Source organism: Paralichthys olivaceus, chromosome 5 (assembly GCF_024713975.1).
Source record: "Paralichthys olivaceus isolate ysfri-2021 chromosome 5, ASM2471397v2, whole genome shotgun sequence".
In the NCBI taxonomy this organism is placed as follows: Eukaryota; Metazoa; Chordata; class Actinopteri; order Pleuronectiformes; family Paralichthyidae; genus Paralichthys; species Paralichthys olivaceus.
Window position 1 is genome coordinate 9,086,129 of NC_091097.1, and position 22,227 is coordinate 9,108,355.

Below are 22,227 nucleotides of genomic sequence, written 5' to 3' on the forward strand. Positions count from 1 at the left end.
AAATATTCAAAGTTTTCAAAGGTTCATCCTCCCTGAGTGAGTCGTGATGTTGCCCACGTTGTCAAGACAACATCCTCCGCATTTTCTGCCATCAGTCTGTCACACAAGAGGTCATCTCAGTGCCTCACTCAGTCCAAATGGTGCTGGATGAACATCACTCTATTCTTCACATTGTGCGCAGCCTTGCCATGTCCGTGTCCTAGCCAGCATTTTCTCCTCATGCAGAATAACATCTTCAGTCTCTGCAGGCCCCTCTATAGGCACATTCTGGCTTTTGCCTCACCAGAGAGGATCAGCAGATAGACAGACACGTGCGCTGACATAAACCTCGGCTGAGCGTATGAGGCGTAACATGGAGGCAGAAAACTACCTGGAACAGCCGTCTCCGTACAATGGCAATGCCACGATAAGCATTAGCTCTCCAGCAGGCTAATACTGGGCTTAATGCTTGACAGAGCGTAATCTATTCTTCACGGTTTAGCCTAGCAGTGCGAACTAGTACAACTCTGTAATTGGCTTATAAAGATGCATCTATTTGCCATGATAGGCTGTGGTTAAACTGTGCCTGCAAACCCTTATGCCATAGTTCTCTATCGGCCAGCTTGGCAAAGCTTAACCTGATTTGGCACATTGCTGGCAGCGACGGGAGACCTGAATTTGCTGGATCCAGTTCCAGAAAAAACTCCCTCCGTAGGAAAGAAACTTATTGCTCAAACATTCGACCAAATCTGTTCCCTGTTGTTGGATAAAATACACAACCTAATCCAAGTCAATCAGTGGAAAATAGACAGAAATCCAAGGACAAGCTTTAGCTAAAAATATCCTGTATACTCACAGACCTCTGGCTGTGGTGCAAAAGGTCTCATGCCACTGCAGCTGTAATCTTCACCTCAGCTTCACGCTAAATTCTCTCTGAGTTTAAAGAGACCAATACAAGCATCTGCCAAGAGAATTCAAATATCAAGTTGAAGAGATGAAAGCTTCCAAAGGTCACCAGCCAAAAAATACAGCAGCTAGAAGCTGATCTGTCAAGTTGTAAGTATCAGTATTCCACACTTTAAAAAGCTGCTTACTATTCCGCTGCTGAGCCCTTGCAATCATCCCGAGTAATTACCTTATTTAGACACTCTGCACTGTTGAAGAGAATGTAGCAGTTTGCCTCTGCAAGACATCAGTGTTCGCAACTTACCCGTCCATCTACGAGCCAACCCTCTTTTCGTCTTTTGCTCTTTCAAACTTCCCTTCATCCTTTCCCCATCTTTCATATCCTCCGCCTCCTCTCTCGCTCCCCCTAGTTACCATATACAGACAGTCCCTGGGTGACACGCCAGCAAGGGCTGAAGGCAAGGGGAGGAAGAGAGGAGGGAGACAGCGTGTGAGGGAGAATGAGGAGTTAAAAGTGGGGAAAAAGAAGGTGGGATGTTGTGCAGTGCCTCTTTTATAAATGAGCATATCCTTTTTCCTCTTTTGTATTTTCCTTTGCATCTTGATGCTGGATACTTTTCTCTTTTTGACTGTCAGAGAAGCTTTTCAAGATGCCTAAAGGATATATCCCCCTAATTCTTTCTTCCTTTAACTCCCACATCCTTTCCATCCTGTTCTTAAAATTTGTCTCATGGGTGCATATGCAAATATACAGTGTACTGCATAGAGAATTAGTTACACGCATATAGTCACATATGCCTCTCACTGGGAATCAGAGAGATTTCAAGCATTGCATTTTCAGGTCTCAACTAGAATTTTACCAAAGGGACTGGAAAAGAGATTGACATAGAGATTAAAAGGGAAGATAAAGGGATAGAAAAAGAAAAAGAGAGAGAGGCCCAAGGGGAAGAGAGAGCATCACAGGAAGGAGTTGACCCACCCGATCATCCATTTGCATCACCATCCCCCATTCACTCAAGGCAAATCTGCCTCATCCCTTCACTATTTCAAACACCACATTCTTTTATTTGTCATATTCATCTTTGTTTCCTCTCTGTCTCATCAGTGGTCACACACACACACTCACACACACACACACACACACACGCTCACACACACAGGAGCGCCACACTTCCCAGAGGTCGTCCATATGGCTGACAGCGACAATTGCAACACACACACTTTGCGCTCAAATACACACATGACAAAATCCTCTAACTTGTCACCTCCCTCTCTGTTACACACACACACACACACACACACACACACACACACACACAAAACACTCACACCCACCAGCACCACCTGCTTCACCGATGGTACTTCTACACCAGCCCCCTCCCAATTCTTGCTGCTCCCGCACATGGTGCCCGAACCCTGGTGTTTCCAGCCCCTCATCCTCATATTCAACATCCCTGCAAGACCCCAGGCGCCTCACTCCCGAGCATCCAGCCCATTAACTGATGCTACCTTGCAGCATTACTCTCCTCAAGTGATGCTGCTCTCCACAAGCCCTCAGCCCAACCCCCATCCTCTGCCTCCACAGAGTGACAGGAGGACAGCCAGCTGGTTGGACAGCACAACACTCACAATCAAAAAAATACCTGCTACACAAGTATGCATGGAAATAGGGGTTGACATGCCTTGGGATGGTGCATTGCCCATGCTGCGACACGGACCGCTGCAGCTGAAAGTGATCGCGTTTCCTGAGCCCCCTCCTCTTTTTTTCCTTTCTCCTCCTCCCTCCTCCTGTCCCTCGCTTGCTGTTCTTCACAAAGCGCTGGGTTTCTCCTTCCTTGTGCCGGTCCCCGCGCTCCTATTCGCTCCTCTCCTTCTACCGTCCTCCTTCCCTTTGTCTTGCTCTGACTCTGGCTTTCTCTTCCCTCTGCTGGAACCTCCTCCGCGAGATGGCTGTGGTCCAGCAGTGGTGCTTCTGACAGCAGTGCGCGTGTGACTGCGAGCACGTGTGTGTGTGTGTGTTTGTGTGCAAGGGAGAGGTTGGGTGGGAGAGCTTGAGTGTATGTGTGTGAGTGAGAGAGAGAGAGAGAGAGAGAGTGAGAGAGAGAGGGGCGTACTCTTCACCAAGATGATCCTTAGGAGACTGTGCATGCCGGTGCAGGGATGCTCAGCACACGGCGAAGAGTGAGGCACAAAATTTACCCAATGATAAATTCACACTCCCTCACCCACGCTCTCTCACTTGCTCTCTCCATGCCTTATTTCCTCGCCATCACAAATTATACTCTCTCTCTCTCTCTCTTAAAGACACAGGCGACACGCTGCATTGCTACACGCCTTGGGCACATCTCATATATGGTAATAAAGGGGAGTCCAGGGACACGGTCCTGCATGGGGATCAGCAGCTGAGATAGCAGGGGAGCGGGCGAGAGAAAGGCTTGGAGCATCTACTGTACCAGCAATGGTACCCTGCGAGAGAGAGAGAGAGTGGAGGGGAGAGCCAAGAGTGAACACTTGAAATATCCCCAAGTGACAACAGCAGCTAATGATGAAGCTCTGTTGGCCCCGAGGCGAGGTAGTAGTGGATTGGCATGGCAACCGTAGCACAGTGGAAGGTGAGAATGACAAGGAGGGCGCCACAGGAGGGCAACCTCAGCATCCCTGTGGCCTGTGGCGCTGAATTGTTTGATGTTTGTTTGCAGGCATTAATTATTTCTCTTTCGAATCCTGGCAACTATCAGTCACCCGCAATCAGAGTGCGGAAGTGGGGATGAGTCCAGCTTCATGTCAAGCAATCCAACAATGTACTTCAAACAATGTGATGAAAAATCCATAGTGAAATCAATCGTGTGTATTACTGCACCTGATGGTGGACAAAGAACAAAAGCAAATGAGCCACAAGTGGCCGAGAAAAACAAAAAGACGGAGTGAAATCAAGGACAAAGGGAAAGGTCAGAGAAAACCGTCGCACCGCTGTCAAACTGAATGAAGCTATTCTTTGCTATAAGGAGCTAATTGGTGTTGATGAATTAAGTAAGGAAGAGAGAGAGAGAGAGAGAGAGACAGTAAAATGCCAAGAGACAGAGAGATAAAAGAGGAGGGAGAGCCTCTTCATGATGAGAGTGATGAATAATGTATGGTCCAGTCGGATACTCGTGAATTACACAGCACACTGGCCTGTCCATCATGTCCGGCTGGTTCACAGTTTCAAGGAGGTAATACGTCGGCCTGTCCACCTGAGCTAAAAACAAGCCGACATATCCCTGCAACAGCACAAATGTATTAATCATTTCCTTGAGTTGAAGTTAAGGTGAGGGATGTTTACAGGACTCCTTTTCTCGAGGTCAGTGCACAAACACAAAACAAGTGTTGTGAAAGCATCCTCAGTGATTCAATTGTCATATTTGGCAAATCTAGGAGTGAATGCAAATAAGGCACTGCTACGGTGGCCCTGAGGGCTCAACACACGGCGATTTAAGAAAACACATGCTAATAGACAAAACATATGCAAATAGGGCACTCAACGCACAGCCAGATCCTCACACTTTTACTAAAATACCCACTCTACAATCAAATACTCACTATAATACTACGAACAAATACTGCTACACTACAGAAGAGTTTCCAGGGGACAGTAAAAAGAGATGAATACAACCACAACTTAGTTTGCTCATTCAAGTAATCTGACAAAATACACTTAATAATTATGTTGGCTAGCAATACAATATGACTGTCTTTTTCAAATCAACATGTATTGTTGTACTAATCCGTGGCGTTGATCTGGAAAATACTTCACTGAGTGACTGCGCTGTCGGTTGTGTTGTGAGTATTTGCAAAGTGTTTGCGTTGCCACGCACATGTTGTCAAAATGAGGAAGATGTTTTCTACTTTTGCACGTGTTGTGTCTGCGTGCACGTGTTTTCTTTCTTACCTTTTGTACGACAACAACAAAAAATAGATCACCACGCTTAAAACAAACGCTTGGGGGGAAAAAAATGTTCTGGTTTTCTGTCATTAAGAGGAACACAAAAGTTAATGTGTACAGACGCATGATACATTTTTAATCAAGTATTTTAAATACTAGCAAAGAGTAAAATAATGTACTCTGTGTTTAACTATGTTGCATAAGACCTCAATTAAAGCCGTGCTGTTCAGGCTGCTCCTGCTACTGGTTGTGAAAATGATGTTGCCCAGTAGGGGTCGGTTACTATTTATAGCAAATGATCTCATATTCAGATTGGAACGTTTTTGAAAATAAATTAGTTTAAAAGTGATTTTACTTTCCCAAAATGATTCATGTTCGCAGGAGGCTGATGGGTTTGCTGTGATTACATCACCGGGGTATTTTATGCAGCTTATTCATCCTTCAACACCGCAAGCTGTGGAAGAGACAGCGTGCTACTTAAACAACAGATACTTATCCCACATTTCAAATAAAAATCACTACTTGTTTTATCTTACACTGGCACTCTTCCTGTACAATTTCAGGAATATGGGACACGGACTCAGTCACAGCTGCCTAAAAAAATACACTTTGAAAGATTCAACCCCAATCAAGTCACGTCAAACCTCTGAGACCGAAACCAGTGAGGCATTAGGGGGATCTGGATCAACTCAAAAGAAAAACACACAATATATGGCTGTACAATGGCAATATATGCTACAAAAAAGGATAAATTGTTGCCTTTTTATCCACAGCTTCCATTATTCACATCCTGTGGCTTTTTCAATGCTTTATTTCACGTGATATACACCTCACACTAAGCTTTGACAGGCAATATATAAATGTGCCAATTTTAAATCTGTTTTTCCTTCACAAACAACTGCTGTGTGGCTATATTTCATGTTGCATACCTGCAACTGCAAGTACACAATCAGGTCTAACAGATTATCAGTCCAAAGATGCTGCATTTGTCATAAAGAGATCATTTCTATGATTTGTGAAACAGCACTGACACTGTCTAAGAAAACAATAGTGGAGAATAGGATGGGCTAATGGCTTGTTTCGCCTCAGGGTTCGTATATTTTCCCTTGAGAAGGAAGCTGATCATTGCAGAAGTGTAACTTGCTGAGTAAGTAGTGGAGTTCATGAGCACAGTGTGCCAGTTTTCTAGTAAAATGATGTCTGCTGCTTTATTGTTGGCTTGGAAACTGGCCATATTACCTGAGTGATTATTAGGAGTAGTAATTTGGTTAATTTCTTGGTGTCATTTTACAAAATTTCATTTTTTGTCATCCCTAAAACAGTTAAAGGAACCTAGTTTCCTTCTCTTCATCTCAGCTGTGTGAATTCGTCGACTCAGAAACCCTTTAGCACATTCAGTGGCACAATAGATCTCTCCTCGCTTCAGTGGAAACCGGCCATCTGAGGTGATTGGAGGGGCCTGGGGAGGCATGTCAATGACAGTGTGACTTAGATGCAGGAAGACAAGACACCTTGGCCAGGCAGGGGCAGAGGTGTTCGTACCGTATGTGAGGGAGCTGTCGTGACCCATCAATCACCTCTCAACCTTCCCTTCACAGCATGCATAAACGATATAATGCCCACAGTCGCATATGTCTTGTTGTAACCTTCAGAGCAGCCCCCCCAATGACACTGCTCATTCAGAGCAGTGCAGCATCCTCTGAGTCCAGAGAGAAGAGGTGAGCAGACCTAATTGTACTTATTGATTGGTATCGCTCCTCTTTACCAAGCTTTTTCAACTTAAATGACCAACATTCATCTAACCAAAATCCAGCAGTATCTCGTCCAGAAATTCACTTACGACTCTTTTTCTAGTGGAAAGAACAGGGCAAAATGTTTATTGGAGACAATGAGCCCTATTCAGTCCGCCAGCTCACAAAGAACAATCCTAAACGTCTGCCAAAAACTGGATTAAACACAGAGTGTGACACCAGCTATAATGCTGAATCTACAATATGCGGCTGCTGTGTGGCCGCTCCTTTGAGGGCACCTCTCACCACAACACGCAGTGAGCATCTTATTGGTATGAGCTGCACATTGAGACGCACGTGGGATGCATAACCTCAGCTGGCACAAAATCTTAGTGAAGTAGAGGTGGGCGATATATTAATATCACAGTATTTTAACATTTTTGGAAGGTACCACGGCATTACTCTATTTTGAAGTTTTGGGAGGAGAAGCCTTTCCTTTCTCGTGATATCTGTCCATCTCTTACTTGTCTTGTCGTATATGTGGTGGCAGCAGTAAAACTACCTGGAGGCACATTGGTGAGGTTTTGGGACGTTCTCCACTGGCGCTGGTTTTAGCCCGGGAGCAGGTTGCCTCTTCGTATTCATGGATTCTGTCACATCGGCTGGACAATCCCCTCCGATTTTTTACACAGCACCTGTCTCTAGTTAATGAAAACAAGCAATAAGTGCGTCGGGTACAGAGTAACTAATATAACCTGCTCTTAATTTATCACGGTGATGACAGTATTGCAGAATCCATTTAATCAGTGATGACAATGACGATGAAAATGAGCTCCATGTCAACCAGCTAAAGCATTAAAATGCCTTGTAAATAATGCAATGATGCCATACAGCCTTTCTAATAATACATTTTAGCGGCAGAAGTAATTATTAAAATATTAGCCTATAATATATTATTAACACATTATCATTAATTATTTCCTTATTTTGAGGTTATCATCATTGCGGTTATCATCATTGCGGTTATCATACTATATGTGGCTGACCTACTTGTACTTTTGGTTAAGTATATTTCTACTTGTAATTAAGTGTTTTTATACTTAAGCACTGTTAACTTTTATCTAAATAATGGATGTGAATACTTCTTTCAAACTGTAAGAGCTGGGAAGAGATTTTCTGATAAGTCACATTATTTGAACAATCTCATATCTTTTCTTTAAACCAACTCTACCTTTTGCCTTTTCTTTGTACATCTGCTCTAAATATTGTGTGTATGCAGGGCAGCATAACGTGTAAAATGTCTATATTGTGAAAATGAAAAGAATATTTTAAATCCTAAAAAGTAATATATATGAAAAGTGACTCTATTAGCAGCCTTGGGTCATGACAGTATTGTTAACTGTGATATGAATAAATACAGTCACTGAGAATCCAGCACAGTTTACAGGTGACTGTGGTGACTCAGTGGTTTGCTGACCCCGGCTATCTACAGCTATATGTACTTGATTTTGTTTGTGGTGCTTTATTCGTATTCAATGGTGTAGCTTCTTTTTTCGTGTTCAGCAGACATTCAACTGTGACTACACCATCTATTATGAAATCAAATAGTTCTGGGCCTCAGCCTTCTGCTGCCAATCAACAGGACAAATCCTGTGTTTCCATGGCGATGTGAAAGGCTAGAGAAGACTCATCCTTAAAAAATAAAAAAGGTGTTGTCAGTGGTGAACTCTGTTTCCTTTGGCGTGTGTGGGTGGATGGTCAGAATCTAAGATACCACCCCAGCAACGGGAACACCACTGAGCACCGTCTGTGACTTCTGCACGCCAAGAAATGCAAGTGGCCATTAATTTTACATACACACGGTATAAGCACGTAGACAGACATGTTGTATCACTGCAGTACACAGGATAGTATACCTGTATCAACCCACATGAAATATGTGACTGCACCTTCATTACTCCTCCTCCCCTTCACCGATTAATTACCAATACCCTTTGATCGATCGTCAGAGGTGGATTATTGATACAGCTGCTCAATGGTGCAGTGCCTCAACTCCCCTGGACAGTATTCAGATCCTTTAAGAGGATTACAAGATCACTCCATTACATGTAGGAAACATTTAAAAAAGTATAGAAATAATAACATTAAATGCACTTGAATTATTTTAACAAAAAAGACCTCATTTTCATTAAGAAAATGATACAGTACATATTGTATAACATTAAAATTATGTTAAACTAGATGCAAACATGTGTTGGCAGCCTTTTCCTGATGCGTCAAAGAATTTGGAATTTTATGTCTTTGAATGCTTCGTTGAATGACACCATGTCAGAGGGAAATTCCAGGAGAACTCCACCAGTTATTCCTCTGTTCTATCTCACTATATGAAATGATCAAAACTGAGACAGGAGAACCAGAGCTACCATCTTTTTCATTCCATGCATTCCTTGTCAGATCCCAATGTCTACATTACCCACATTGCAACTTGACTGCTGGTGATTCATTAGCAGCAGAGGCACCGGCGTCAAGCAGAGATGAGGAACAGTCTACAAAGGTCCATTGCCTTATTTTTAACTCCACACCCCACAATTTGTTTTAATGGGTCATCTGGGTGGAAATGTTAACAAACCATAAACATCTGAAACATGAGGGAACCCTTAGTTGCACTGTCTACTCCAGGGCCATTGGTTTAATCTTTAATAATGCATGAATTTTACAAGCTTATCTAATGTAAGTTTAATTTAATGTCATTTAAAATATGAATCTGAAAGTAGCTGAAGCTCTTTAAAAAATGCAGTGAAGTAAAAAGCCCATAAATAGTAATATAAGTCTTTGTAAGTAGCATCCAAACGTAATTATTGGGTCAAAATTTCTCGTTAGTACTTAGTTACTTTCCAGCACAGGAGGTCATAGTAGTTATCACAGTGGTCGTGTTGGGGTCAACGAAGGGTTAATGTGAGAGATGAGAGAGATGTCTGTAAATTATTTAATTATGACTGACCCATCCAAATGCACACCAGCCATTATCAAGATCCTTGATGAATTTAATATTATTTGAGAAAGCAAGATAAACCACGATCAGTCCCTGGCCTAACCATCTGGAAGGAGCAGCAAGGATTTCTCACATTATTTGCCTTTTAAGGGGACTAATAATACATTCAAATATCTTGGTGTGTTCTTTCCATCCAAGCCCTCTGATTTAAATAAATCTAATTTCCTACCCGTAGTCTCTACAATCAAATTAGACCTTCAGATATGGTCGAGTATACCAGCGTCTTTACTTCGATGATTATCAGTGGGATTCACTTGTCCAAGCCTCGGGGAAGCTTCCAGAGGAGAGGCAGCTGGTAAACAGGAGGTAAAGAATGAAAGATGGAGAACACAGGTCCCTTAATGTAACATGGCCTGTTAGAGCAGAACAGGTTTACAGCAGTGTACTCAACCACATAGGAGCAGACACTGTTTATTATGTGTTCATATTGTGTTCAGTGTTGGAGTAAAACACAGAACATACTGTCAATATGGAACAACACTTTTATGCCAAATGAGTTGATGCGCTTCAACTCTGTAAACACAATTTTACTTATATGTATTATGACATCTGTACTCAGACACTGTGTTGAAACTGTTTGTTCTACAATGCAAATGAATTCAATTTCATGCATTAAACAGTTTCATCTAATCCTTGTTGTAAATACTGTTATTTTACTGATGGGGTAAGGACATCGCACTTTGTTATGCAACAATTTGTGATTTGTGAATATGGGCTATACAAATAAATTAGAAATTTGATTGACCATTGGCTACAGAAAATACACAGGCCCCATACCCTCAATAACAGTGCTGGCCCCCAGTTGATCCAGAACACTAGGTCCTTGACAAGAATAATGTGAATTAGTGAGAAAATGAGACAAAAAAACGTGTTCTGCTTATTATTAATAATATTATTACAATTTAGAGGTGTTCAAGGGTATTTAACCACATAACATTAACCATGTATTTGTCTCCACACAGTCACAGCACTTCAGTAAACAGCCCTGCAGGAAACACTACCTGTGTTTGGTCCCCAGACTGAGCCCGGACATGGACGACAGCAGCAGAGAGGACCCCGCGTCTTCTTCAGGCCGCCATCGTGCAGTGCCTGTTCTCAACATGTCAAAATTCAAGATTCTTGACTCTAGATGTGGCTGTGGTGATGGTGTCCGTAGTTTTCTGCTGAATGTGTGAGAGTGACCTGCGGTGACTGAGCCCGCTCGGTGCACAGGAACACGAAGCTGCTGCTCCCCCGCTGCTGCACAAACATCTGTTCACCTGTTTATTCAAAGTTCACTGAGGCTCCACATCAGTCCACGTGGTCGTGAACGCGCTGCTGACGTGATCGACGACGTCACTTACGTTGACGCGTCTCCGCTGCAGCTCCAGGGAACCTGTTTATTCAAGGTTTAATATAATTGGACAGTCAACACGGCACCTCATTTGGCCCATTAACACCCCGTTATTATCGTTGTTGTCACTGTTGTTGTTAGTCAATCAAAAAGAAGATTTGAAATAGCTTTTTAAAAAAGCTTTAACGTGTGAGATTTTTCTAATTTAAATTTAATTTTCTAGAGTAAAGAATGATCTAATAATTAAAAAAATGTTTGATCTCATTTTAGAACAGTCAGTGTAGTCTGAATCATACATATGTTAACCATTCAATTTAAAATCACCAAATGTTGTGCTCCTGCTGTTTTACATAGACTTTCTCTCAGCACCCCCAGCCCAGACTGACCTCCTGTCTGCCTGTCAGACATTTCATTTTGTGCATTTCAAACAACAACGTCAGGCTGCGGTTGAATGTTTGGGATAGCGTCTGGGATCGAATAACATAATCATGACTGCACATGCATGATCCAGAGATGCAGCCAAAGGCACAGAAACAAAGGTGGAGTGAGGGGTCACTTTTTTCCAGGCTTGAGGGAATGTAAACAGTCTTAGACTTTTAAAACCCCTGCAGCCCATCAGCTTTTTATTATTGCTCTATTATTATCACCTACTGATGCTCATACAATCACCATGCAACAGACATTTCCATTTCCTCTTCTCAGTATGATTGTTATGCCAATCTATCGTATTTTAGTAACTGACCAGTAAGTGTGACCTGTGTGGAGATGGGAGAAAATGCTGCTGTTCACATTGAATTAATTAGAAAATAAGGGAAAAAAGATGTCACACATCAAGATGAGATTCAGCGGATCCACAGAGAGCTGCAGCAAAAGGTCAAGAGCAGTGTAGTGCGGAGGGAGAGTGTAGCTCTACATATCTTATTAGAATAATTCAGGTCAGCTTTATTTGATAGTCATGGTGAGTGTGAGACAGATTATGGCAGATCAAATGGGATATAGTTTATGGCAAACAGCACAGTGAACATCATCCCTGCCTGGACTCAATTACAAAGCAGGATCTTTCAAAATAAATGTTATTACCAGATGACTTCATCAATCATCCTGTAATTCCAGCATGTCTTAAATGAAAAATCTCCACTGCCGGCCTTGTCTTGTTTCCCAGCTCTCCTTTCTCCATGTCTCGTCAGTCGCTCTCTATAAATACATAAGGTGCTGTTTCCAAGGTAACAACTCTATTGAGAATTGGCCACCTGAAATGTGGATGGAGTGGAAACAGGAGGGTGAGCGGTCGTCTGCTTGCTCTCTGATCGTCAGGGAAATATCCTCTCCTCCACTGTCCGTCTTGGTTCTGCACTGTGGCCCCCGGGACCATCAGTGCTCAGGAATGCAATAAGTCCCCTAAAAGCTATAAAAATTCATGTCTAAAAATGATTGTGATTATAGGCAGGATATGTGTTTGTCATCTGACCTGTAACTGGGGGGGGGGGGGGGTCATTCTTAAATCAATCTTGTGTAAAATGTGTTCACAGCCCTCAGCTGAGGATTTTTCTTATACTCCAACAGAAGTCTCAAGTAGAATTCTCAGTTAGGGTCAATGCATGAAGTATATTTCATCTGCAGTTATCCATCTTGTATATTCAAGTGTCACTAATTTCACTGTCTTTCATGTTCATATCCAAATGAATGTTGATGGGTGGGATCTTATAACCGATGTTGCTGTTATCGTTTGCCTGCACACAGACACAACTTGTTCCTTCATCCAACTTGTACAATGACAATTGTTTAAAGAATCCAGGGATGGAGACAGCAGACTTCAAAATAAAAGTTCAAAAGGCTCAAGGTCTTATTTCATGTGCTTTTTTTTTTATTCAGTGCCTTTGCTTTTATGTATATATGCTGCAATTGTATAGGAGTTAAGTCTAATTACAAAAAGGGAGAGGCAACTCATATCCATTCCCAAGATTGAAAATGATGATAAAGGTGAACTTTGACACAATAACTTCAAACCTTCCTTACCCTTTTTTAATATTTATGTGGTTCCAATGGTTTTTAAAAACAACATTGGTAATCGTATATATCATCATATATTTTTTACAGAACTTGAATTAAAACTAACTTGCAAATATTTTTCAGGTTTACTTGCTAGATGTTTCAAGCATACTCAGAATCAGTGATTGCTGCCCTCTAGTGGTTAAAATTGAGAAATGTAACTGTATTTTTTTTACTATTTATGACCTTTTGCCAGTGTCAAGGCAGGCATTGCACAGCAACCATGAATTATTGTAACCATGGGGGTCTGCAAGTAATGATTATTTTAATTCATCAAGAAATAAATCAACAAGTAAATCAATAAGTTACTGTTAATAAGTCTCAGAAAATAGTGAAAAGTGCCCAATAGATTTTAAGAGCCCAAAATGAGATTTTAAAATGTTTTGTCTGAACAACTGACAAAAACCCAAAGAGAGTCAATGCATAGTGATATACAACAGAGGAAAGCACCACCAGTTAGAGGCGTTATTAAAATCCAAACTGATTCAACTTTACATTTACCACTCATGTTTCCATTTCAGATCAATTGTATAGATTATATTCATTCTCATAAGAACACCTTGAAATTCATTTGTAAGTTATTCCAAAGAGAAGGCTCGTAAAGCAGAGGTACAATAGATAATTATTTATTATAGTGCATTTATCAGCTGTTGACAAGATGGAAAAAAAAGAACAGAATATACATTTGTATTTCTTGCTGAGTACCAGATTATCCAACACACCGACAGATGTTTAGGAAACACCAGAATGTAAAGATGGGGAAAAAAGCCAGCAAGGATTAGTCTTCAGTTACACAAACTTTCCAAGAAACATCCAGATGTAGAAAAACAAAAACTGGAAAATGTATTTCCCTTGAGGTCAGTGTGATGATACAACCATATAGTCATCTTCACTTTGTTATGGGTGTGCATGGTTGATTTCTTAATAACTGCAGAAAGATTTGGAATCAATGGATGTAAAGGAGCCTGTTTGATGGCTGGTTGAACTGTTGTAACATTCTCACTAGTACATTTTAACTGTCTGCTGGTGATAAGTAATGGGGATGGTTATTACCTCCTAGGGCATTAAATCAATATAAATAATTATTAGAATATTATTTTTTTATTATTTATATAACAACATTCCAATGTATTTCAAAATAATGTTAGTGCACGGTTTAAGCACAGAGAGGTGGTATAACACATAACTGATGTACCTCAGATTCATCAGGTGTTTGTCATTCTCTGCTCATGAAGAAAAGTTTTAAACCACAACCTTCACTCAGGAGCAAAAATCCTTCTTTAATGTGCCATTCATCTTGATAATTACTGAAATCAACTGATTCCTTCTTAATATGACAAGATGAGGTGTTAGCCCTGTTTAACTACCTTCTAGTTGTCTGTGGCTAATGCTGATGAATATTCTGCAAACGGCATCAGAGGGACATAGTGTAAATAACAACAGAGGAAGTGCCCTGGGTACATGCAGGGAATATATTGCCTGAAGCATTCAAGAGGCATTTACAGTGCTGATTTATAAAGCAGGTCGCACTACATGCTTCCCATTCAACTGTAATGTATTATCACGGCACTAACAAGTTGGTTAAGAGTGTGCGCCTGCCCTCTGGGAAACATCCGAGGATGAGACTTTACTCTCTGGAGGCAAATCCCAACACCAACACACAATGAGCCAATCCTGAATCCAACCAATTGGTCCCGAAAACATTTTATTCAAAAAAAGACGGCACACCTGGCACGTCAGCTCACGCTAAAGTAAACCAGGTTACATGAAACACCAACATAAAAAACAATAAAATATAATAGAAAACAACCCCTAACCAAAATAACTAAATACAAGAGAATATAAGACCACCAGTAAATAATAAACCAGAGTGGGAGCAGCTCTAAAAAAAGGCCTCGTTGTTCCAATGGCGTGAATGTAGCTGAAACCTACACAGGAAACACAAATCCACCAATGATGCTCTAACTACACTCAATACACACAGTCAAAACTTTTCTTGCCTTTTGTGGATACAGCCATGATGCATCCTTATAAACCTGTGTAGAGCCTGAGATGAAATATCAGGGTCAGGGAAGTGGGACTGAACTGGATTTAAAATGGTTCAACAAATGTAAAAACATCTGGAACAGAACATCCTGACTATTATTGTGACCTATGGGATATGGACTTAACAATTCAGAAAGAAACTCTGAAGATCCTAATTATAAGAAAGAATCAACAAGCATCCAGTGTTTGCTGCCAACATGCAAAAAACAGTTTTCAAAATAATGTGAAGTGACACTCTGTAGTAGGCTGTGTCTTGGCAGGGTGAATTACCAGTTATTAAGGTCTTAATGCCACTAGCGCATGTTTTTTTTACATCAAATGTCCTTGACAGATCCCTTCGTCCTTTGCTTTGTAAACAACAGTACCTTTGGATGTGCCGACCCTGAAGAGAGGAGGTGTCGGCGTTAACTCTGTTCAAGGCACCACCACAGGGCTGCTCCCACTCTGCTCATGCATACAAACACACGCACATTCTTTCATTCATCCAAACATACCACTACAGTACACCAATGCAGGGTGGCCCGGTCGGACTTTTAAGGAGAACAGAGGAGAAAAGAGAGGGGTGAGACAGACCAGGACCAGTGTAGTCTCCTATTACACTGCAGACAGAGGTGACAGACAGGACAAGGAGTAGTGATGTATCATTTTATGTTCTTGAGCTGGTTTGAAAGCCACTCCAAACCCTCGTAGAGACCATCTCCACCTGTGGCGCATGTGGCCTGTATAAACCAGTTCCGCCGGGTGAGGTCGTGCAGGCCCAGTTTGGTTGTAATCTCAGCTGCATTCAAGGCATTGGGCAGGTCCTGAAAACAGAAAACACAACAGTCAAAGAACAAGAAGAGAAAAAGCAGCTAACCATCATTTTGCACAGATTTGTTAACGTATATAAGGTGAATCAATATACTGGATTGGCATCTGTGTTCTTAATCTGTTTATTAAAATTGTTACACTGACACTTAACAAAATGGGCTGACATCAGTTGATTCATCCATTAATCTAAAATGAAGTGGCAACTATTTTCATGATAGATTACTTAAAAATGTTTCCAGCTTCTCAAATGTGAATTTCTGGCTATTTTTTCGACTAGAAGAATCAATGAGTTTGGGTCTAGTTTTAGATGAATGTGTGTTGCACAGAGAGACCTGTAAAGATCACATCGAAGAAACACAGGTATATATAAGCACAGCTATTGTTACATTCCTAAGTAATGGCCTCACCTGGGCCCTATTCTTCAAATTAAGCTAACATGTAATGTCAGGCTAAAATGATCCTGTTGGCTTCACTCTTCTATAGTTTTTTAACAACTTGTTATTATGAGTAAATGCGATTAGACTACAGTCCGATGTTGTAAGCACTCATGCGCAAATTTAATAAAAACAGCAACTGTGCTTATGATGGAAGTTTTGTTTGTACATTTCGCAAACCATCCAAAAACAATAGTTATGTGATTGTGAAATGATGTGTTCTCATTCTGTCTGTCTTTTTTGTTAGGTTTGGTTCTTTATTACGTTGCCTATTTATGAGCTAGTAGCTATTTAACTCTTAATTATCGAAATTAAATGCCACTTGATCTGAATGTGTTCTCAATATTCAACATGATTTTATCTACAATTCATCATTCAAGTAATAATATGTCTTTACAAACAGTTTCATAGATGAGGTTTTATATGAGTGGTCCAATCCCCTGTTAAGTTAGGTCACAGGTTGACTAAGATCAGTTGACAGCTGCCAAGTTCTACAACTAAAGATGTTTTTTAGAGGAAAACTGACACAAACTCACCTGTTTGTTGGCAAAGACAAGCAGCAGGGCGTCTCTCAGCTCGTCCTCAGCCAGCATTCGCATCAGCTCCTCTCTCGCCTCACCGATTCGCTCCCTGTCATTACTGTCCACGACGAAGATAAGGCCTAACGATGGAAAAAAGGCAAAGTTTGCATGGAGGAAGTCTTTGTGTATAATGGAGTATTAATCCACCAATGGGGTTACGCTTGTGCAACAAACTTGGAGCAATGTGGAAATATCAGGACACCTCTTACCTTGTGTGTTTTGAAAGTAATGCCTCCAGAGTGGCCTGATCTTGTCCTGACCACCGACGTCCCACACTGTAAAACTGATGTTCCTGTACTCTACTGTCTCAACATTAAAACCTGTGGAGGAAAGAGAAAAACAAATAGATCAAATGTCTTAGGTTTTGTTATTTTGTCAATGTCTAAATATTCATATTGCAAGGTCTAATTCCGACCACCATGGTGGCAGTCACCATAAGCGTTAAACTACTGAAGATGTAGAGGAGGCCTCACCGATGGTGGGAATTGTGGTAACAATTTCTCCTAGTTTGAGTTTGTACAGGATGGTGGTCTTTCCAGCAGCATCCAGCCCTACCATCAGGATCCTCATCTCTTTCTTGCTAAATAGTCCTTTAAACAGGCTAAAGAACTGTCCCATTTTGGCTCACCTGCGAAAGGACAAAGGATATCCAGTGGTCAGACTAAAAATATGGTATCAAACAGAGATTATCAAAGCCTTAATGTGCCACCTTTAATAGCTGATGCTGTCTGTTAGGGAATGGCAATGTTGCTACATAAAGAAGTAAATGGGAAGGGGCTAATACAAGTACATGAATCTATATGTATCAATCCGATAGCAAGTCTTGATGGTATATTTGTTTAACTCACATAAAATTGCAATTATCCCCGAAGAAATCACTACTTCATACCTCCAAAATAGCATCTGCAATGTGCTGCCACTGACCAGTACTGTTTTTATTGTAGCAAAAATGAAGTGATTTCCAGTTGTGTAGCGTCAGCCAGAGCTATAAAAAATGTCATTAGTGGCACTAGTGTTGCCAATTACAACAATAGCAATCATCACTTCTATACAGGGTTAGTAGGATACAGATGTTAAAATACATGAGACAAGTCAAATCAGAACTCAGTACATGCAGAGACACAAAGTTAAAGGTAACAGAATCAGTATCAGGGAAGGGGAAAAATGGTATCAGAGCATCTGACTGACCTAACAAGCTAATGATGGCATACAAACACATGCAATATATGTAAAGTAGTTTAAATGTAAATTCAGTTTTTCTTTTATTGTGAGCTAAACTCCTTCAGACCAATCACAGCCTTGAGTTTAACTTGCATTATGTCGGTCTGAAAGGCGTTCCAACCTGAACTTAACAGTCTGGTTAAGCTACATAGTTGACACACAAGGAGGGAGCAAGGCTCATCAGTAGACGTTGAGTTTTAATAACTGGTTTATTAATCATCCAGTGCATAAAATATAACAAAAAACAATTGTAGAAAGTGAGTTTTTACTTAAAGAATGCAACTAATTTATCTATATATATATATATATGTGATTATATGATCTATACACCACTAGAGAACAGTGAAATATACCAATCAAGATGTCTTAGTATCGCCACTCCTCCTATATTTTCTTCCACCTGCTCATACAATTAAGGTTTTCTTGGGCGGTTTGTTGACAACTAGAGAAAACCTGCCTCAGCTTGTTCTGCTCAGCTGTGTATTACAGGCGGTGAGTGCAGTGGAGAAAAGCACCAGTATGTTTTAAAGAAAAAAGAAAAGAGCACATTCTTTGAGCTGATAAATACGAGAGCCAGCAACTATGTTCTCTTGCAATGTTAGATTCTGGACAACTGCATCTATTTTCAGTAATAAAATGGATATCACTGCTTCTTCTACGACATATTTCTGTCTGTACGGTTGTGACAATGATAAATGTCCAGTCAGGAAAAAAGCCCTTGGGTTCCAATTCCAATGGACTGACACCAAGTCTTAATAAGAATAAAAATCAATGTTACAATTTTCCAAAACTCTTTTTCATTGTTCAACGACTAGTCTAAAACCAAAAAATATATAATTTAAAAGCATATATCCACAATTCAGGAGAACAAAACTGTGGTTTTTTTTTTATTTTAGCTTAGAAAGCCAATACTAAAACCTGCACTTTCTTATATTTTTGGCTTGTGACAACTTAAAGTTAAGATGTGTCACCGTCAGTAGCATGTAGGTATTTATCTAAAAAAGAGTAGATGAATGAATAAGGATTCATAACCTAATTTTTGTTCTGTCTAGCTCCCCTGTAAATCCTATTGAAATTCCTCACAATCTAGGAGTCACTGACGTGAACAGTTAAATAAAATTGTTGTAGATTTATATTCTGTCAATCAACTGCTTTTGATCCAGTGACGACAACCCACATTGTAAAATCTTCGGGGACAAAACTGGAAAAGTGGCCTAACACTCGTTATCCAGCTACTGAGAGGCAGCTTATGTGATCACCGACACCAAGGAGAGTGAACTCCATCATTATTACAAAATAACTTACAGCATTTTCTTGTGACCAGCAGCTGAGGCCGATCATGTCAGACACGCTGCAAAGCCAGTGGACACAAATCCCCCATTGTCAAAAGACATTTCATTCAACCAATTAACAGGGTTTAGTTTCGCTTCTAAGTCGAGTCTCGTTAAACAGGAATGACAGGTTTCTCTCGGCACGACACGAGCACTTTTTGAATAGTGAAGGAAAGGAAAGTCTGAGGTTTTGATCTAAACTGAACATAACACCTGGCTGCTGTTGATGAAAATTTTAATTCAAAGAAAAAAATAAGAATGTGTCAACTTGTATTTGACAGTTTACAAAGTTATAGTAACGCAACAAGCGTGTGTCCTGTATTCTACTGCCCGTTAAACCAAGTGTCAGCGCAGCATTCATTTAAATTACAACAAGGCTTCGGTGTTGTTGTCGCTGTTTGAGTTGATATTGACAGGTAAACTTCTGTTAGCATGTAGCTGGGAAGCTAGCAGAGCTTCGTTTTAGGACTCACCACCGATATTAAAGCACAGAAAGACCTGCTTGAGAAAACATACTACGGTTATTGTTACACCTTCTGGTTGTCGTTTCACAATGAACACTCAAATGTTTTAAACTTCTTAAAGACGAGCTAGTTCAAATGCTAAGGAAATAGCTAACGAACTTCAAGCTTTAACTCCGTACGGCCATCTGGCTGTAACAGTGGAAATGTTGACAGGCTCGCGGTCTCTACCCATGTTTAAATTTGAATTATACGCTCGCCGCGTGGATGTGAAATGTTGTAAAAGGAGAATTTTACCTTTTCTTGGGCTTTGAAGTACTTTGCTGCTGCGCTGCTCAAACAAAATGGCGTTGGCTGACGTATCGTCTTCCTCGTCATCATCCGCCTACTCGTCTTCTTCTCTATGCTTTTTAAGGTGGTTACAAAATGCGAAAAGTTGCATAACCGCCATCTATAGCTGTGGAGGACTGATCGGAATTATAAAAATGTTATGGTTTAGGAAAGACATGAAGGCCAGCTAGTGCAATTTTTATATACATTTATTACTGGCAAAAACCAAAGACAACATTAAAAACGAGAATAACTATACTGACTGTAATGTCACAGTTTACTCTGTGCAATAGACTGTAAGACATTAATAATCAGTGATTAGCTCGATCACAGACGGTGACATGTTCCCCAAATTAACATGAACATGGGTACAGTAGTTTATTGTGTACATACATAGACAGACAGACAGACAGACAGATAGATAGACAGATAGACAGATAGACAGATAGACAGACAGACAGATAGATAGACAGATAGACAGATAGATAGAGGCAGGCTATTCCTCCACTTACCACTTGTGAGCAGGTCACTCTGGAGGACGATGTTAATACCAGGTCTGAACGGTCTCATAGACTAATGCTCCTCTAAGAAGCCTGTTATTATTCCTAATAGACGTGGGTGAAGTGTAATCTCAGGCATTTTTCCTCCTTAAACTTTCTTTGTTTGTGACAAAATCAGGATTTTAACACCCTTATCAGTAAAAGTTACACTCTTGAATGTGGTGGAGCCTATGTGTCACCAATTCCCTACTTAGGCTTGTTGGAGATCTGATATGAGTTAATGTAGACCTCCAGGGTGTTGCAGCTCAGTGTTAGAGTATTTGACTGCAGATCAAGAGGCCTCTGGTTCATCTATGGATGCCCCCTACCCTTTGCACGACTGTGGCTCTGAAATCTGAAATCATGCAATGTAATGAAAGGTGTTTCTGCCCTTATTTGGTTTATATGCTTTGTTCATTTTGACTACATCATAACATTTGTCCTTGGTTGAACATCTGTCTTAAATCCACTAGATGGGGCTCCATCTTTGCTTGTCTGTGTTTTTTCCATGGAGGTCCAAAACATTCAGGGAGAACATGGAGTGTGTCTTTTGATTGGAAGAACAGACCATATGACCCTTAATAACATACTACATTTGCTTCCTTTAATTTCAGACCACATGGATCGTTTACGTCTTATGCATAGGGTTGAAAGCTGACTGCTGTGCTTTGCTGTGCTTGGTGGATTTATGCTGCGATTATAATGTAATAACTTGAGGGACAAAAATATAGGTATTGCTTTTTTTTAACTTTCTCCTCTCTATGTTACAGGATTCAGCTTGTTGCTCAAGGACACTTCAGTGTGGATGTTTGCTGTCCTTAGACCTTGAACCTGAGTTTCAGACTCATGAAACCACCACGCAGCTTTTCATTTGTTAAGATTACTGATCAACCATATAGAAATTAATGCAAACAATGAAATCTGATGGGCAAGTTTTAATGGATAGTTTGAGAGTTTGAAGTTGAGAGGGTGTGACCACAAATTAACTCTTTGAAATCAAAGAGATGCAAATGTTTAAAATACCATATTCTATTTTGATATTTCTTCCAAACCAGAATGGCTGAAGACCCAAACATCCTAATGATGAGTATCCATGTGTGTATTGGAGATTTCCATATCACAGCATTACAGTCATTCTGCAGCTTCATCCACCTGGGTGTTACAGTCCGCACAAACAATGTCCAAAGGTTACATTGTGTTTCCAGCATAGAAACATGACTGTTTACCAAAAGTGAAGCCAAAGCATCTTGATTGCCACCTTGTGGCCGGCTCCAGTACAGGTCATAAATCTAGAAATCTAGAGTATAATGTAAATAAACTTTTCTTAAAGATGGTTTCTATCATTTACGGTAGTTCTTATCCCACTGATGTATGTCCAAGTGTTAACCTGCAAGTTTCATATTAATTTGTTATTTGATGCCATAAAAACAAAGTGAAACCTAATTATTGACAGTGTAGACCGACTTGTGATTGAAATATTAAGCCTTATTGTAAGCAGTATTT

General features: G+C 40.6%; 2 protein-coding genes across 4 annotated transcripts in view; both read right to left on the reverse strand.

Moving 5' to 3' along the window:
- The window catches only part of srcin1a (SRC kinase signaling inhibitor 1a), a 103,471-nt gene extending 100,420 nt beyond the window's left edge, over positions 1–3,051 (reverse strand). For both annotated transcript variants that reach the window (XM_069525725.1, XM_069525723.1), the window contains exon 1: positions 2,568–3,051. In XM_069525725.1, the coding sequence (XP_069381826.1) occupies positions 2,568–2,589 (22 nt within the window). In that variant the 5' untranslated portion in view covers positions 2,590–3,051. The remainder of the gene's footprint in view (positions 1–2,567) is intronic.
- Positions 3,052–13,581: 10,530 nt separating this feature from the next.
- Positions 13,582–20,274, reverse strand: arf2a (ADP-ribosylation factor 2a). 2 transcript variants are annotated; one of them, XM_020094493.2, is made up of 5 exons: positions 20,153–20,274; positions 17,316–17,470; positions 17,052–17,162; positions 16,798–16,922; positions 13,582–15,820 (listed from the first exon to the last, which is right to left on the reverse strand). In XM_020094493.2, exons 2-5 carry the CDS (start codon positions 17,458–17,460, stop codon positions 15,659–15,661), a joined length of 543 nt encoding a protein of 180 aa, XP_019950052.1. In that variant the 5' UTR covers positions 17,461–17,470; positions 20,153–20,274; the 3' UTR covers positions 13,582–15,658. The 2 variants fall into 2 exon arrangements, with proteins under 2 accessions (XP_019950052.1, XP_069381842.1); XM_069525741.1 differs by lacking the exon at positions 20,153–20,274 and adding an exon at positions 17,732–18,112.
- Positions 20,275–22,227: the final 1,953 nt, after the last annotated feature.

Excerpts from the sequence above, each read along its gene's own strand:
- arf2a (XM_020094493.2), bottom strand. The coding sequence starts at position 17,460 with ATGGGACAGTTCTTTAGCCTGTTTAAAGGACTATTTAGCAAGAAAGAG. Across the intron at positions 17,163-17,315 it reads TACCACAATTCCCACCATCG|GTTTTAATGTTGAGACAGTA; the intron begins GTGAGGCCTCCT and ends TTTCCTCCACAG. Across the intron at positions 15,821-16,797 it reads TTGTCTTTGCCAACAAACAG|GACCTGCCCAATGCCTTGAA; the intron begins GTGAGTTTGTGT and ends TTCTGTTTTCAG.